Source organism: Hippoglossus hippoglossus, chromosome 9 (assembly GCF_009819705.1).
Source record: "Hippoglossus hippoglossus isolate fHipHip1 chromosome 9, fHipHip1.pri, whole genome shotgun sequence".
Classification (NCBI taxonomy): domain Eukaryota; kingdom Metazoa; phylum Chordata; class Actinopteri; order Pleuronectiformes; family Pleuronectidae; genus Hippoglossus; species Hippoglossus hippoglossus.
This window is the reverse complement of record NC_047159.1, coordinates 10149850-10167948: the sequence shown is the minus strand read 5'-3', so window position 1 is coordinate 10167948 and position 18099 is coordinate 10149850. Positions and strand designations below refer to the sequence as shown.

Below are 18099 nucleotides of genomic sequence, written 5' to 3'. Positions count from 1 at the left end.
GGATCTGAGCCGTCCAATCAGGGAGTAGGTTATTGCTTCTCCCTCCCCGGCTGCGGGACACTTGCACGCACACACCGGAGAGAGAGAGAGAGAGAGAGAGAGAGGGCAGAAGGGGCACACGACTTCAACAGGGACGCACAACCACTGCTCCCCCCCCCCCCCCCCGATAACACACCTCCGCGTCCCCCGGGACCATGAGCCGGGTTGCCTCAGCTCTCCGGCGGACGTTTGGGATCGTACGCGAGCACGTCGGGACGGATCATCTGGGGAATAGATATTATGTTGTCCCGGAGCAGAAGACATGGACAGGTAGGTGTAGCATTGTTGTGCTAAAGTTAGCCCCCCCCGCCCTCCTTCCCCTCTCCTGAAAACGTTTAACAACACCTGTAGACTCATTAAAATGCCTGTTCCAAGCAGTTATTGCATATATTACACGTAATATGTTGTATATATATATTACTTAAATGCGCACGCACCTCTTGTTTACAAATGGCTGCTCTTACTGACCTCTAGCTCAAACCCTTGTTTGACAACACAGCGTCCTTCACTGTATCTAGCATCTGAATTCCCCCGGTGTGGGGATGAAAAAGTTGAATCTCATCTTATTTTATCAACTTTCTTCCTTAATGTGTTGTTTCGTCTTCATCTATACCTCCTTTCACTCTTGTAGTATTATGAGCTTGGCCCTAGATGGCGACACTATCTCAATAAAGGCTTTTCATTTTTTTTTTTTATAAGATAACTTCTTTTTATATTTGATGAAACTCTCTGCAGTTTTTTTTTTTAATAACTTGTTCTTGTAGGGGAGGCAGAATGTGGTGCAGTCCTCACAGCTCCACTGCCTCCGGCCTTCGGACAGAAAAGGACTCCTCCTCCACTGTTCACAGATGAAATGATTACTTGTCTAGGATGAGGATTTGGAAGGAGGTCACATATCCCTCCTGAGACGTGGCAAACAGTTCGCAATGCTCAAGCCAAGCAAGTAGATCTGTGTCATCAAGCGTAACCATGGTGGGATAGCAGGGACCATGTCTGTCTGGCTGGCTGGCTGGGAGGTCAAGGACATGCTTGTCGTCCTTTCAAAGTTGATGCCCAGGCTTACTGTGAGTCCTTCTCTTGTTGCCATGTCTTTCTCATTCAGCATCCTAAAGAGGTGTCTTTGGATGAGGAAGATGGTGAGTCATGCTTGTCACTCCAGACTTTGCTTTTAATAAATGGAAGAAATAGAAAAAAGTTATGGAAATGTCCACAATGGGGGGGGGGCATCCTGATGAATTAAAGGCACACAATTCCTGTCCTTTCCTACTTTAATTCATTAGCAGCATCCAGACTAGATATCCCACGTTCCCCTCCCCATTCCACCTTAAATCATCAACAGCAGGGGTCCCACTCAGTCTATAGGCCACAGGTCAGGGGTCACAGGCTGAAGAGCACAACCTTTGTCTGCTCCAGACATGACACCTCTTGGTTAACAAGCCACGGAGATTTGGCTTATTGGTCACAAAGCTTTATGTCTCTTGATATTTGCCAGATTTATTGTGCCTGAGCAGAGTTTTTTTCCAATTTATTCCGGATATTTCATTTGTGTTCTCTGAGAGCACAACACAGCAGTAATGTAGAGATAATCTCATCCCACCTACACATTCTTGTGTTTGTCTCCCTCTCTTGGTGCCACATTACACAAGCCAGATAAAGTTTATCTTTGACCTGCATAGCCTGAATAGATATCCTACAGTATATTTACATTTAGAGTTGCGTTTCCGAGAGCATGAAACCAAACGGTTTGGTTATTTTGTTTTGCCGTAGAGAGAATCACCTCTGGCAGGCTGTGGCCTTCTTTCTCACTGAACTTGACTTTGTGCTTCACCTTTTTCTCTGCAGTTTTCGGGAAAACTCGTGCCCACCTTTATATTTATAATTCATTACAAGGCTGTTCCTCCACCCCTGGCTGTCAGACTATTCAAATGAGTCATCACAAGAAGCCCGTTTTCCAGCTCGCTACAGGCTACCGCATTCACTGTCCGATCACAATGACAGAAAAAATGAGAAACACTTGTTCCAAGCAGACGCACTCATAAATGCCAAACATGCACATGCTTGGAGTCTAAATATACATTAAGCACGTGGAAATATATGGTGCAAACATTTGTCTCCTTTTTTTTATTCCACTCACCCTGTCCAGCCTTGTGGAACTAAAGCAGATGCATTATTCAGTCCATATGTCTTGCTAAAGCGGGCTCTTTTTGATCTTAAACTGATAGGCCAAGCGTGGGCTCAGGGCCTCAAGGCATGGACCGCAGGGCTTTCCACTGCAGCACATGAGTAGTGGTTGAAGTAGGTGAGGAGTCTTTTTCCTTTCTTTCTGTGTCTCTCACTTTTTCTCTTATCCCTGCCCGCTTCTTCTATTTATTTGTCCATCCCTACTGCTCAGTGCGTCCCTCTCTACCTTTAGCCATGCTTTGCTGCTCCCGTGTTCTACCTCTTTCAATCTGTTAACTTTAGAAAACTGGGGCATAAGCGGTTCTGCATGCGGCGGGCCACATATGAGGACGTTAATGGTCGCTAAGGCAGAAAATTAAAAGGAAGCAACGCAATTAACTTTAATTCACTATAGTTTAATTTGTATAGCCCCTAATCACCACATACATTATCTCAAGGCCTTTTACATAAAATGGTTACTAGGAACTGGTAGAATAGGAACAGTTGTGCAAGGCCCTGCCTGACATACACAAATGTATCAGCGGCGAACCTTGGCCTCCCGTTCACTTCCAATCTGTGCGAGCAAGGAGGCGAATAAAACATTTGCTTCCTGTGGCGAAGCATTTGGCACCACGGCTTCGTATGGAGTTCAACTTTAGTGAATTTTGACCTGCTGCATTCGCTTCACATTCACGTTTGTGTGACAGGGGCTTAACTGTCATATTTAAGCTCTGTCAGACAGGTTGTTATAATGAAAATAACTGATAATAATTGTTGAGTAGTGTCGGATCTCCTTGTCTTAGAAGGTTTTGTTTTGTCCTATTTCAGTGGTCTTTTAGTAGGTTGGCCCCTTTTTTTTGCGTTCACATAGTCCTTCCTTCCCTTGCCCCTCCCCTTCATTGCTGCCTCTTGATTTTCCTTCTTTGAAGCCAGTCCAGTAAAGATTTATATTCAAAACATCGGAGCGGTTCATTAGTGTGGAGAGCTAGACCCAGCAGAAAGCTTAGGACGCCCCTCGCTACTCCAATGCGGCTTCACATCAAAATGAAAAGGCCCGGGTCTGAAGTACACACCTCAAGAGAGAGAGAGTGCGAGAGAGAGAGTGCGAGAGAGAGCGAGAGAGAGAGAGAGGAGCTCTGTCTCCGCCTTTTAGAATAGGTCCAGCTACAGAGGCCTACTGTGCGCTGCACTGGGCCATGGAGTTGCACTGATTATTGTCTACAAGCAGGGCTACAAGAGAAAAGCCACTGGCAATCTGGACAGTGGTCTTTAGAAGGTCTTTGCCTTGGTTTTGGCTCCATAGAGCTGAATAAAGAATCTATATTCTCCTCTCTTTCTGTGTGCGTCTGTCCCCCAGGCCCCGGCTCTGCCTCACACTGCATGGGGCGCCATGTCATGCTGCCCAGATGAAAGCGAAGCATTCTGCGGACGGGCTCATTCGTCTTCGGCAGTGGGCCCGCAGCTTTGACGCCTGCCTTCCCTCCCTTTATTTAGGAAGAGAGGCACACTGACATTATCGGCCGCTGCAGGCACATTTGAAAATAATTGCCTGTATGATTGCTATTTTTCTTACCTCTTTGAGGAGATGTAGCCTTTGTCTTGGAATCAATGGCTGCTCAATACTGGACAGGGGAAAGACAGTTTCCTTTCATGTCTCCGTGAAAAGGATGTATTTTTAGCGCTATTCATTTTAACAGTGTGTGCCATGCAGTTTTAATCTATTGGTCCTCTGCACTGTGTGGAGAATGGAAGGGATTCAGAGGTTCTTCAGAGGTGTGCCACGTGGTTACAGAGAAAAGATGCATTGACTTGTCGTCCTATCACTATCCCTCTCTCTTTGTCTATTATTTATTTGATTCCCCAGCTCCTGTTCTATGAAGTGAAAAACTGAAAAGGCCTCACTTCTGTTATTTTCAGGATGGGCGACTCCTGGGACAGAGGAAAGAGGTGTGTGTGTGTATTGTTGCATTAGTGTGTGCATCTGTGACTGTATACATGTATGCGTGTGGCACAAAACTTCACATTCTCAGTAAAGTGTGTGTGTATCTGCTTTGTATTCTTAAAAAAGAAGGGGAAAAAAACGCGATTGTGTGTTTTCTCTCCACTTCATGCCCTAACACACTTAGCACAACAACAGATGGCTGTGTGTCATCAGAGCGTTGATTCAAGCCACATATTTCCATGAAAAGAGTCACAGCGGAGAGAGTCGAGGGTCCAAATGGCTGTTTATTCTGCCACAAGTCATCCCCAGGGTGTGATGAAGGAAGGTCTATCCTACAGTAGGACACCAAGTCGGTGTTTACCACGGAGCAGCTATGTCCGGAGCCGCCACAGTAAATCATGTTAATTGATCAGCAGCTTTGCAATGCATGGGGTTTAAATGAAGGTTGTTTAATCATTATAGGAAAAACCAAGTGGCTTTAGCTCATCTCGCTGTATTGTGGGTGCCAAGTGTGTGTTTGTGTGTGCGTGTGGTGGAACATCATGGAGTGGCTTAACTACTTCATTAAAAAGGCATTTGAAAAGATGGATGCTGAAATGAGAAACAGGCACACTTATTTCCTATGGTAGAACATTTCACATTGGCCTAGTTCCAGGATCGGTGGTTTAAGCGTTTTGGAGGCCTATAGTGTTCTATATTATATTTAAATTTCAGACTCCCATCTGTCTCAAAACCTACACATTTTAATTGAATGTTATTGTTTCTTCCTCCTGCGAACTGATTTGCTGTTTGGTGATGGCAAGACAACAAATTCATCAAATTAATTTCTCTATTTGGCTTCAAAGTGATCCACTGTCCGGTGCATTCATGTCTCTGTTTGGTCAGATGGCCAGCGAGGTGTTTTGACACCTCAGGGCTCCGTGTCTGTCAGAAACTCAGCTAGGAAGACTGACAGACTGACTGACGCACGAGCAGACATCTCCTGGAGCCCTCCTCTGCTTATTCAATTCAGAATATTTTAATAACGCAGACAGGCAGAGAGAGAGAAATAAGGCTAGGAGTATAAGGGAGGAAAGATAAGGCCGGGGGAGACTCTCGGAGGGTGGAGAAGAAGGTGGGGTATGGAAAGTGAGTGACAAAGAACAAGGGGGATGCTGACATATGGGGTGAAATTATAGAGTGGGGGGAAGAATGGAGAGAGTGAACGTGAAAGGAGGGTTTCTGACAGAAAGAGGGTGAAATGAGTGGGTGGAACAGGCAGACAGATAGAAGGGGAGAGAGAGAAGGTGGAGGTAGGTTAATGGCGAGAGGGAGTTAGGGGGGAGACTGAAGGTGCAATGGAAGGGGGTTGGATGGGAGTGATGGAGGTAAATAGAAAGGGGTGGACAGCTTGGTGTATGGACATCACATGCACAGGCCTCAGAGGAGCCGGGGAGGAGAAAAGGGAAGGGTGGTGGGGGTTCACGCCGCTCCACGGCCGCACAAAGGACGCCGACTTCCTGGCTCAACACGCTCCTTTTCTATAACCCATCGGGCAGGGAAGAGACTTCAAGAGGATGGGTGGTCTTAGGCGGAGGGGTCTAAAGTATCCCTTCCCACCCTCAAGTACGCCTGCGTTTAGTTAAAAGTAACACACAGGGGAAATCAGAGTCTTCTTTTCAGCATGTTATTACTTCTATATGAATTATTCTCCTCTGTTCTGCCGTGAGTCGCTCAAGCCTCAGCGGGATCGACAGCAACAGGGACAAACAGAATGAGGGCTGAATAAAAAATTTAAAAAAACAGAACGGCAGCAGCAGCAGGCCTACTTTGTGTCTCTAAGCTCCTCCTCTCACCAGAACTGATGCAAAACAACGGCTGGCCTTCTCCCTCTGAACCTCATCACAAGACTCAGGGCTAATGGGTAACCATGGTTACAGGCCTCACACATCCTCACCATGCTTTTTTTTTTTTTCAGGGGAAAGAGATTGGAGGGAGAGCGGGGTGAGGGTTTTCAGTATTGGTACCTGGTTGCCCTTGTATCACTGATGCTTATCGGATCACTCCGTCTTCATAAAGCTGGCCATTACCATGCACGTGCTGGTCCCCCTGCATCCCTCCCCTGCTGAGCTGTGTGCAGGAGAGGAATAAACTCAGCTCAACACAGGCGGGTGAGCGCGCTACTTCAGGATGACTTTTTGTTCCACTGCAATGTCAGACCCAAAACGTGAAGACTATAGGAGAAACAACCGCACTATTGCATTGCCATTTGAAAATGCATCAACTCTGCTACGGAAGTTCCTGGAGTTTTAGAATGGCTAAAGCAGAGAAGTTTGGAAACGTTGCTGGTCCGTTTTTAGTTTGAAACCTCCAGGGCTGCTTTTTAGTCTGGACGGGCAGAAACTGAGAGTTTTGGAGACAATGACGTTGACACTATTGCTTGCTGATTGGGTCTTTTTGGTCACAACGTACCCTTCGCTGATTCGACCGACTCTTACCGCATTTCCCCCTCCAGGAAGAAAACGACCAGTACTAGCCTCGGCTACCAATGTAGAACGCAACATGAATGATTAATTACAAGTTGCTGACCCTGTTGTCTTTGCTAACAGCTGTTGTGCAGTTAAATTCCGCATTTTGCAATGATACCACTGTTTACATGTGTAGGAGACAAGCTATTAATCGAGCAATCTGCGAGAATTCTCCAACCGAATGCTTGATGTTTACTCCGGCACGTGCATTCTCCATGTACGTGAGTGGTCACACGATATGCGTTTTCAGGCGCGCTAGTATGGACTGAGTATAAAACTGGTGAGAGAGATGGAGTTGCAAGTGGTAGCTTTTGTGAGAGAGACATGCAGCACAAGATGCCTGGAATGACATTGTGGAGGTGAAAGACCTCTCGGGTCGCCCCCAGCCGTTCTCACCTGGGAGCTGATGTGTGAAGTCAGGAGATTGTGTGTGTGTGTGTGTGTGTGTGCGTGTGCGTGTGCGTGCATGCGTGTGTGTGTTGAAGCAGGTGATGGAGTTTAGCGGGGTGTGTTCAGGGTTCAAAGAGCAACCCTCAGAGCGCATCACGTCTTATTCTAACGAAGGGAGAGGATAGGCGTGCCTGCCGTTTGATTGGCTCCCGGTCTCGCTGCCACGGCAACCCCTCACCCATCCTGCCTTCCTGTCTCCTCCCCTCCAACCTCCCCCCGGTTCCACAGCCAGGCTCACACAGATGAGTCGTGCTCAGACAGGTGAGATGGCTCATGAATATTTATGTGGTGGGATTTCATTCCTCCTGCCGCTGGCCCCTCCCCCTCTTCAACGCAGTGCTGCGTTTGTCCTTCACGGTAAGAGGCAGTGTCCTCGCTCCTGTTCCTCAGGTTAATCTGCCTGCTCTCTAGCCTGTGTGTGTGTGTGTGTGTGTGTGTGTGTGTGTGTGTGTGTGTGTGTGTGTGTGTGTGTGTGTGTGTGTGTGTGTGTGTGTGTGTGTGTGTGTGTGTGTGTGTGTGTGTGTGTGTGTGTGTGTGTGTGTGTGTGTGTGTGAGAGACACTGGTAAGTAGGTTTCCCCTAGTGAGTGATGAGAAGGCAGACCTGTCACAAGGGTGCCTGCTGAGCTCGAGAGCTCCTAACACCCCTCCTCCCTCTCTATCCCTCTCTCCCTCCTTCTCTCTGCCTCTCTCTCACTCCCTCTCAAGGTGGGGGAGACAGAGGGCACGGGTCTGAACTGTGAAACAGAATGAAGGCTTACAACCAGTTTGATGACTAGTCTGTGACAAGTGCAGACGACAGTACATGAAGTAAATTATAACATATCAACATTTAGTAATACATACACAGTAAGTGGAGTTATTTATATTACATAATATGTATAATTCGTTTTTCAGACATTGACTCAGGTAACTTGTTATGGACACTTTCTTTTTTGTTGTTTCATTATTTCAGCGACTAAACAATTAATTTGTTAATTTGAAAAAATAATATATAACGGTTTTGATGATTGTATGCTGCAATATTTATTAGTGACAGCTTATACATTTGTTATATGTTTAGGGTTCCTTACTTTTCATCTTCCTCATTTAAATCCATTCTAAAAAATACAGACAAACTAAGCAATTTTAATACATAATTTTAGTCATTTAGAAAATGAAATTTTTTTAATTTGAGTAAGACTCATTGTTAATCTATGTTTGTTTTATATCTATAGATGTCTGTCTTTGTTTTTGTCCTTGTGTTTGTGTAGGTTTGATTAAAAAAAAAAAATAAACATAAAAATGCTAAGCAAAAAAATCTAGATTACTTGGTAATGCAGCCCCTTAAATTGAAACCACAACAAAAACAATGTGCCAGGACAGTTAATTCTGTTCTGCTACATTTGCTGAAGATTAGGCCGTTACACAGTGCAATTACTTCTTTAACAAACTCAACGTCCACAAGAAAGGTTGTTGTGGTTGTATTGTTTATCTCGCACACAAGTTTTTATTCATTCTTATATCAGTCCCTGTCAGGTAATTACATTTTCAGAGAGCTGGTGCGTTTCCTTTGTACTTGTGTTGTAAAAACAGAACAGCCTTGGCCTGCATGTTTTTTCCGCTGTTGTCCCAGATCAGAAATTACAGAGAGAGCGAGAATCACCCCAATCACACTGACAAGCCTCCTCCCAATGTGTATGTGGTGGGAGGATCAGCCGTGTTTCATAAATATATGTACATACTGTATTTGGTATTCAAATCCAAGGATAAAAGCCGTGGTGGAAGGGGTTTAGTCATGCTGCAAAAGCAACAAGACAAGAGGAGAGCCATGTTGGAGTGTGACAGAGTGGAGGGGGAGATGCAACCTAGTGGAGAGAGACAGAGGGGAAAAAAGTGGGTGCCTCTCTTTATGCTTATTAGTTCGGCATTAGCTGTAGCTAAGCACATTTCTTGTGGGGACTGTATCATAATTGTACCATTTCGCTCTGCCACCACCCACACCCAATGCAAATATGGATACGATCTGTTTATAATTAGCATATCTGTTAAATGTATTTGTTAGTATTGCCTAGAGAACATAGCCTTTTGTTTGCCGGCAGTTGTTGTTGTTGTTGTGCTCATTGCGGGCTGGTTTCTAGGAAACCGTTTCTCATAAGACACTTTAAGGCATATACATGTAAACAAATGTGAGGATCATAGAAATGTGTTTTTAAGATAAAGTGGGAGCGAGGGCTGTGTTTTTCGTCAGACCTTGATATCAGGAAAACTAAAAAGCTGCAGAGCTGGAGCCTGTGAGGCCCTTTAGTGACAATCTAGTGGGAACCAAAGCAGAACCAAAGCAATGCTAGCCTAATTAGCTGACCTGATTACTATACAGGCTGGATAAAGTATGGAAAGGAATCATCTTTGTAAGGCGTGATTGTCTATAATGGAATAAGTTTTTAAAACTAATAAACGTAAGCCACAAGCTGAGCAATAACACAACTTCCTCTATATATACACACACACACACACACACACACACACACACACACACACACACACACACACACACACACGGTGCTTCTTTTGAGTGCCATCATTCATCCATCCCTGTGCCATAGCTATCTGTTATGGCTGAAGTAAACATTAAGGCCATCAGTCTGCAGCTTGTGTGGAGTCGGTTGCCTCCATTTGTCCATGTCCAGTCAGCTGCGGAGAAACGGTGATGGAATCTTGACAGATTGTCTGTGTTTTGGAGCGTGTTGTTTTCCTTGCCCATCCATTTCTCTCCTCCTAGCCATGTTTGCCATGCATCATCTCTCTCTCTCTCTCTCTCTCTCTCTCTCTCTCTCTCTCTCTCTCTCTCTCTCTCTCTCTCTACCTCCTCCTTCCCTGGCTCATCATTTCACGGAGGGATGGAGGCGATGGACAGACATCCCGGCTACCTGCAAAGGAGGAGAAACTATATGAAAACGCAGCACTCGTCATTAGCGTGAACGCTGTATGAAGCTCGGCAGCGCCACACAAAGAAACAACACAACTGACTCATTTTTTCCCCCCCTTCTTTCAATTCTCCTGCTCTCTCTTGTTCTGTCTATATCACTCTCCGTCGCCCCCCTCAGCCTCTGTACCTCCGTCTTCATGTCATTGTGTGCCATGCCAAACTTGCCTAATCAGCAGATTCTACCAAAAATAATTGGCGGTGGCCTTGCTGCTAGCGAGCGTCGTGCTGTATACAGATAGGGGAAAGGAGCACTTAATATTCCTCGCAGCTCGCACCTCTCCTGTTGTCTGTGATATCTGACCTCTTTTGTCTCCTGCTCGGCTTGATGTTGATTTTGGAGGGCATTGTTAGCCAGTGCGCTGTGATTGGAAGAGGGTTGTCAGCGAGGGGGGCTGTGGTTGGTTGGGTTAAAGGGAGCCTCATTTGCATAAAGGCTTAGCCCAGATTTGGAGCCACTCAGCGAGATCTGAGGAGAAGGGCCCGAGGGCCACGAGGTAATCATCCATGGCCTGTCACAGCGCTGTCATCCCTCTGTGTATTTGTGTGTGTCTGTGCGTCTGTCTGTATCTGTGTGTCTGAGTGAGCAGGAGCCTGAGAGCATTGTGTCTGCACCTCTTTGTGTTTTTGTTTGTATTCCTTTGCGTTTTGTATGCATCATTGTCGAGCATCTCCTGTCTCACTCTTGCTGCCTCTCACTGTCTTTTTTTTTTTTTTTTTTTGGTTTCCCAGGAAGACATGTCCGTGCCAAGCGGATGGTAGAAGCAGCCAATCCCACAGAATACGAATATATAGAAGGCAGCATACCGATGGAGTGGGACGGTAAGTGTGGACCGCATCATCACTGTAACACACTTTATCACTAACATGGATAAATGACAATGTTAACAAAAGAGCTACCCAGCAGAGTATACAAAGAGCCGCACAAATAAAATGGAATAACAAATTCACGACTGCATCTATTGGGGCCTAGGCTAATCCATTGATTTCTTTTAATTTATTTTTTATTTCATACTGTGGGATGGGGGTTGGGGAAAAAGCGTATTCATGAGTTTATCAAAGACGCCTTCTGCTGGTGTTATACAACCGTAGCATAAAATAGTGTTTCGAATTTCTTACAACTGGATACAAACTGTTCCCTCTGTCTCAGACTGGCTTTATCCACCTTAAACCCCTCATCCTGCTTCGCCCCATCCCTCATGCATTTTCATCAGGATGCAAATAAGAAAGGGATAAAAGAGGCCCAGAATCCCTGTGCTAGCTGAAGGAAGAGTTAGAAAATCTCTTTCTCTCTCTCTGGCTCCCTTTAACCTGCTCTGCTGTGCAGCCAGCTCAGCCAAAATAGAGCTCTTTCAAAAAAACAAAAAAGAGATAGAGAGATGACAGACAGACACAGTTCTGCTCAGGAGCAGAAAGAAGGACAGAGGTATTGATGGAGAATGACAGAGTGTGTACTTTCAAATTCCAAGATCAGAGCGGATCCACACTTTCTCTTCTGAGACGCAGTACTCAGTGGCCCTGCTCTGCCTCGACTAATGCAGCATTAGTGTTTTGAGCTCATTGTGCGTATATGTGGCTCGGATGTTTCACCGTTTCGCTTGTTTTCCCCCATAGTTTGCTGAGAGGAATGAAACAAAACAAACCCTGGATGCACTCCCTCTACACGCTGGGTTACTCGGTAGTTCACACTGAGCTACTGTAGTGCCCTGAAACTCAGTGGCGCCGTAGCTGCAGCCTTTAAATATGACTGCAGGTTTTGTTTGTGCAGCGTATGTTTGTGTGGGTGTTCTCACTCTGTTTTTTCTTTTTTTTTCCTCCTCTCTCCTCCTCCAGCTTGGATCCGAGGCAGACGGAAGGAGCCCCCCTCCGTCGAGGTACGTCTCCCCCCCACCCAGCTTCCCCGCTGCGCTGATGGTTGGACTCCAGGGGACTGGTTACATGGGAGGGAAAGATGGAAAAGAGAGGCTTTGATTTGTTTTATCTTCCAGTTTCGAACTGAATCCAGGAACTTTGGGGGACAGGTGTTAAAATAAACAGCAGCAGAAGTGCATTGATGGTGAGAGTGAGAGCAAAGACAGCCTCCGAACAAGGGGCTCACTGACACCATGTCCTAGTTTACTTTCTTTTTTTTCTCCAACAGAAGCCTGCATCTCGGCTTTTTGTGTTTTATTTCTGGCAGTCTCCAAGATGGGAATGGTGAAGGAGTGCAGTTTTTCCCCTCGTGTACCTCTCACTGGGTTTATTGCTCTTATAATGTGAGAATGCTGGAAATTATTTGGCCGGCAAAATGTGGGTCTATAGGAAATCCCTTGGAAGGCCAATACCCAGGCACTCCTTCTATCTCTCTGTCCTCTGTCCCTGCCAGTGGCCAATGCCATCCCCTGCCTCTATTGCCAGAACATTCTCTTCCAATTTTCTGCCTTGCGTCTGCCCAATAGCTGCCATCGACAGCTGGACAGTGTTGATGTGGCCAAGGCTTTACTCCCAGCACATTACCCTACCCCTTGTCACGCTCCCTCTCTTCCCGGTCCAAGCCGACATAAATTGATTGGATTAAATCCTGTCATTAACAGGCTGGAAAAGCAGCTCAGTATGTTTGTCTCTCTCCCCAAAGCGGGGCTTTTTGGCCACGTCTCTCCCCCTCTCTTTTCCAGTCCCTCAGTTCTGCCAACACACAACATCATTATGCCCAGTCCTCCCTTCCTTTTTGGCTGCCCGTATTAGGGAGAGGCTAACATCACTGGACACTAGCTGTGTCTCAAGTGGGTAACTATTCCACTGGTGGACCAAGTTCAGAATCTAATTGTTTCCATGAGTTGGAATGGTTGTTTGTATTACAGATGCCTCCTGTCACGTTAGTTTACCGAGCCGTTCCAAGCGCTACATTTTTAACCAGAGTTTATTGGACCAATATAGGTTAACTGAACACTCTTGTTCTTTTCCTAGTAAATGTCCCACTTCATACCCGACACATGCACACATTTGTTCCTGGAAGCTGCTGAGTGCAACTCGACATCCCTTCTACTTTTGACTAGTGAGCAGCTGATGTTCCATGTTTTGCTCCAAGACTCCAAAACAGAGGTGGTTGATTCAGGAGGGAAAATCATAGCTGGTCTGGTGTTGCAGGATATTGTGGAGGTTCCATTAAGTTATTTTGCAGTCACACTTTTGCAGAGTTAATGAAAAGATTATTATTATATATAGTTGGGAATTACTTTTGAAAATATGACATGAATGTCAACAATTGTCAATGCATTTACTTAAATAAATAATAAATAACTCTAGGCCATATCCTTATTTAAGGTTTTCCATCCTTCCTAAACCATGAAAAAAGGGTTACATTGAATTACAAAATGTCTTAAAAACTCAGAATAAACATGTGTGTCCACCTTTGTATTTTATAGGAGCTGGTGAAGAATGAGTCTTACAGGACGCAGATCAAGCTGAAGGCCAAGGAGGTGGAGGAGAAAGATCTGGCCCTGCAGGCGAAGGAGTATGAAGAAGGGCTGGTGGCGACTCCTGCGAGGACTCTGGCTGAAGGTCATGCAGCCGCCACTAGTTTCGGGAAGCAGGAGATCAGCGAGGACCCCACCAGCACGGCAAACACCTTTCAGCCTGGCTCCTGGATGCCCACTTCCAAGAAATAGACTGAGATGTCCACACACACTGAAGCTGCTATGCAGTATAATGTGAACTAACAGAAAAGCCCCACAATAAACACTGCCTTTGTGAAAGTGATATTCAATTTTTGTCAAGACTTGATATTGTTTTTTTAAATTGGAAACATCATTCACAATAATCCACTGCAAGTGAGCAGCACACAAACATATGACCTCAGTAAGGACCAGTTTGATCAGCTCATCTTGGAGTCAGTCTCACATAATCCTGCATTATGTTTCACAGAGGAAGTGTTTATTTCGAGGCAGTTTTATTGGTCTGTATTACATCATAAAGAGGTTTCTATTTTTCTGGTCCCTTTAGTATATTGAATATACACAAAGACAACATCATCTTGAAGCTGAGATGTGTAAGTGATGTGTTATTTAATGTAGTTGAAAGGTTTGTTAGTGAAGAAAAACACTGGAATTGCTCATTAGTACACCGGCTACAAATGTTTCAGGGATACTGAAACAAATAATTGTTAATTAAATCGGCATTACATCTGTACTGAGGCAAATCAAAAATGTTTTAATTACACATCAAGAATTCAGCTATGTCCAAAGAAATGATGCAGATGTAATTATCCTTCAGAAAATAAAGGGTTGAAGTGTAAAGATGAGTAGAACGAGATGTGGTGAAAGCAGGTGGGAAAGTAAAACGCTGTGGGAAAGATTAAAGAACACGTGAAATTAAATGAAATCTGTTCAGTCCAGTCCATGGTGTAATGAGACTGTAGTTACAATAAATGCTGTGTTAATGGTTCTGTTCATTATGAAGGTGGTGTCCACTGCTTTTAAATCCAGGCCTATTAATCACAAGTTAAAGTCATGAATAGTGTTAACAGTAAACTGAAGCTCTTTCACCTGAGGTCAGACTTTATGTTGGCTACAGAGCTGATGAAGAAAGGAGCTTAAAACAGAAAGCTTGAGGACTTGTAAAAGTCCAACAGTTGAAAACATGGTCGTCTTCCTACACATGTACATTTTTTTTCTAAATGCTCTCAGGAGATGCATCCAGGGATGAATAAAAGTTAATGAGGAAGAAAAAGGGGAAAACGAATATGCTGAAATGTGCATTTGTCCACCTGTCTGTGTTCAGAATTATCGCTTTTAACTGCTTCTTTAAAGGCTCACGAGTGCTTAGAATTACAGTACCTATAAAAACTATTCATCCCACTGGACTTTTGAATGTTTTATTATTGTACAACACTGAGTCGCAGTGAATGTAAAACCATTTTTTAGACTAATAAACAGAAGACGACTCAAATTGAATGCAAATAGTTATGTTAAGAACAGAAAGTGAATAAACATACGATTATTGTTGCTTAACAGTAAAACCTGGTCTAAATAATCCCGGTTGTGTCTGACAGTACATTAAATCCTGACTGCATGCAATATGGTTTATTGTCACACAAAACGAGGGGGGGGGGGAATACTTTTTAAATAGTTTTAATTAAAATCGCTTGTGTTAATTCCACAAAAAAGAAAATGTTCTTATCAACCATGAAAACTTTATTGATTAAAAAGTTATAATTTGGATACTTTGCGAGTGACGTGGAGAAAAAGTTCCAGTTTGCTCGTTACATCGTCAATTCAGCAGAACAGAGATGCCAACAATGGAATGCAAGGTGTTGCAACAGCTGCACAATATTATCAGCGGATTTCTGTATAAAACACATCATACAGATAACCACTGCGCTCTTGCTGACCTAAGTCCCACCGGGACAAGCCTCCTCCAGGCAGTACTGTCCGTCTCAGCACTATTAGGCCTGTGGGGCCAATGTCCCTCCTCCTACCACGGACATGAGGCGTGGTGGCCCTGTGCTGACGGTAGGGCTGGGACAAGGAAGGGCACCATGTCATTATTTGGAATAAGGAGGGCCGTGAGCGTGGTGGGTGCTCCTCCTTATTTTTTTCTTCTATGCCCCCATCCTACCCTCGCAGACTCAGTCCTTCTTGGTCCTCTTGGTTGCCTTGGCTATGTTTTCCTGACGTTTCTGCTTTTTCTTCTGTTCCCGGTCACGCACCTCAATCATCTTGGCCAGTTTCCAGGACAGCAGTGCACTGGCAATGAAGAGAGGTGTGAGAGCCAGTATGACAGTGGTGAGGAAACCATAGGGGTCTTTGGCAGCCCACTCCACCACGTACTCTGCCCATGCCCGAACGTCAATCATCCTGCTCGGGAACGAGGAGGATTAGTCGGACCTGAGAAAGGGGGGGGGGGGGGGGGGGGGGGGGGATGTATCAGAAGAGAAAGGAGTGAATAACCAGGGCTACGTGATGTGTCAATAAATAATAAATATAACTAATCGTAGGATACTCTTCCAATAATGATTGTAAGAGTGGCCAAGTTGATTGACAAAGTCTACTTTAAAAGCATGTGATTTTCTGGAAATGATCACTGAGTCACTGTTTCAGTCATCTGTTAAAGAAAGAAGCCAAACATTTGCTGACTCATGCTTCTCATATGTGATGCTTGGCTGCTCTTCTCCTCTTGCATCAGTGTAAATTGATTATCTTTGGGGTTTAGACTCAGCTATGGTTTCATAAAAAGAAAAGAAAACTAAATAATTTGACAATAGGGCTGCACGATATAGACAGAAAATACATCAAGATAAAAATGTTTATAACAGCTGATATTGAAAATTATCATGATAAATATGCTCCTGAGTGAAAGTTATGATTTTAAATTCCTCTGTGGGTAGAGAATGACAAACACTTAATAAAAAGCAAAACATTTTACTAATCTGAGGTAGATCAATTACGTGTTAAACGTCCTCGCTGACAATACATACGCATTATATCAATATACATTATACTCTTGTCATATTGCCATCGATGAAAATGATATGCTTTTCACTTTTTCCTGACATTACATTAACTAAACAATAAATGAAAAAAAGCGAGCACAAACAGAGATTCATATTAGTCATTGTAATAAATCAGATACACAACAGCTTCATGCACATTCTAGCAGATTTAATACTTTAATACTCGCCCTGATGCAAGAAAAAAACATTCCTATAAAACAATCCAGCTCAGTAATTTGCAGCAAGACAGACAATGACCTTAAAACACACTGAAATATTAAAAGGAATAACATTACTAGTATAGTATAGCATATTCACAAGGTTGTCCTGTTTTGGGTTAAACCATTTATAAAGGAGATATTAGATTATAGAGATTATATGGAAATAAGGAGAAGCACTGAAACAATGAGTTGTTTAACTGATGATGATTTGGGACAATTTGTCTGCTTTAAATATAAAACTAGTAGGTTTGATATTTTGAACGTTTCAGATATCCTTTGGGAAAAATCTTGATTTAATAACAGGTTGATTCAATTAGGACAAAATACTGTCAGATACAAAGAGGAAGTGGTCTCAGACTTTTGAACTGTACACGGTGACAAGTCCAGTGGTTGATAAACCCTTAATAACAACTGATTATTTAGTTCACTTAACGTAGAAACTTTATATTCACTAACACGACTAATCTAAATAAAGGTCATACGTTTCCTGCTCGTCCCTCATAAACCTGCTAACGACCACTAGCTAACTAGCATCAGATCGACTAACAGCTAGCTAGCGTGACACGTATCCACAGGTTAAGCATAACAAACCAGTTAACCTGAATGCAGCTCCAAACAAACCAGTTCTAGTTAACACATTCTCTCTGTCTGCCACTGGGATTGAATCTGGATTTCTGCGCCTGTGGACGAAATCACTTTCTACCAGCGTTAGCACCGCTAGTTTAACCCGCTGCACGTCCATAACGGGCCGGAGGAGCCGGCGCGCTGACTCTCCGCTAAACAGCACAAATATATCGATCGTGAAAGCGACATCACGACGAATCCATCTTTCCGTGTCAGTTCGAGTTGGTAAAAACGCAATAAATCAGAGTTAACTTACCAAAGTCTCGTGATTAGCGGTTTTTATCCACGACGATCAGATTCAGCTCCTCCTCCCTGTTCCGGGAAGTGAAACGGGTGTGGCCTCTGAATCTTCCTCGCCCCTGATTGGATATGAGGCTTTTCATTACAAGACGGGTAATGTAGTCCTTTAGTATCAAACACTGGATTGGTTGAACGTCACAACTCAGAAAATCCGAATTTTTGATCGATGCTTGGACAAAAATGGGTTTAATAAATTAACCTTTGGCTTCAGACAGTGATTATAGATACTTTTCATCGTTTCATGACGTTTTATTCTCTAAAGAAGTAATTGATCATCGAATACAATAATGATCAGATTGGTTGAAAATTAAAAATATTAATTGTAGTCTTACAGCACTTCTATGATGATACTTCCCTGCATGTGGTTTTCTGTATGTTAATTATTTGACACAGATGTGAAATGGCAACACAACTATACAACAAA

At 44.0% G+C, this 18099-nt stretch overlaps 2 protein-coding genes across 4 annotated transcripts; one reads left to right on the top strand and one right to left on the bottom strand.

Annotated features, from left to right (window-relative positions):
- Window positions 1–62: 62 nt before the first annotated feature.
- ndufaf2 (NADH:ubiquinone oxidoreductase complex assembly factor 2) lies at window positions 63–15057 on the top strand. 2 transcript variants are annotated; one of them, XM_034595982.1, is made up of 5 exons: window positions 63–309; window positions 4117–4146; window positions 10794–10883; window positions 11895–11935; window positions 13466–15057. In XM_034595982.1, exons 1-5 carry the CDS (start codon window positions 195–197, stop codon window positions 13706–13708), a joined length of 519 nt encoding a protein of 172 aa, XP_034451873.1. In that variant the 5' UTR covers window positions 63–194; the 3' UTR covers window positions 13709–15057. The 2 variants fall into 2 exon arrangements, with proteins under 2 accessions (XP_034451873.1, XP_034451874.1); XM_034595983.1 differs by lacking the exon at window positions 4117–4146 and having other exon boundaries at window positions 80–309; window positions 13466–14490.
- A 96-nt stretch (window positions 15058–15153) lies between these two features.
- On the bottom strand, window positions 15154–17755 carry smim15 (small integral membrane protein 15). 2 transcript variants are annotated; one of them, XM_034595984.1, is made up of 2 exons: window positions 17632–17755; window positions 15154–15925 (listed from the first exon to the last, which is right to left on the bottom strand). In XM_034595984.1, exon 2 carries the CDS (start codon window positions 15892–15894, stop codon window positions 15667–15669), a length of 228 nt encoding a protein of 75 aa, XP_034451875.1. In that variant the 5' UTR covers window positions 15895–15925; window positions 17632–17755; the 3' UTR covers window positions 15154–15666. The 2 variants fall into 2 exon arrangements, with proteins under 2 accessions (XP_034451875.1, XP_034451876.1); XM_034595985.1 differs by lacking the exon at window positions 17632–17755 and adding an exon at window positions 17448–17586.
- Between the last annotated feature and the right edge of the window lie 344 nt (window positions 17756–18099).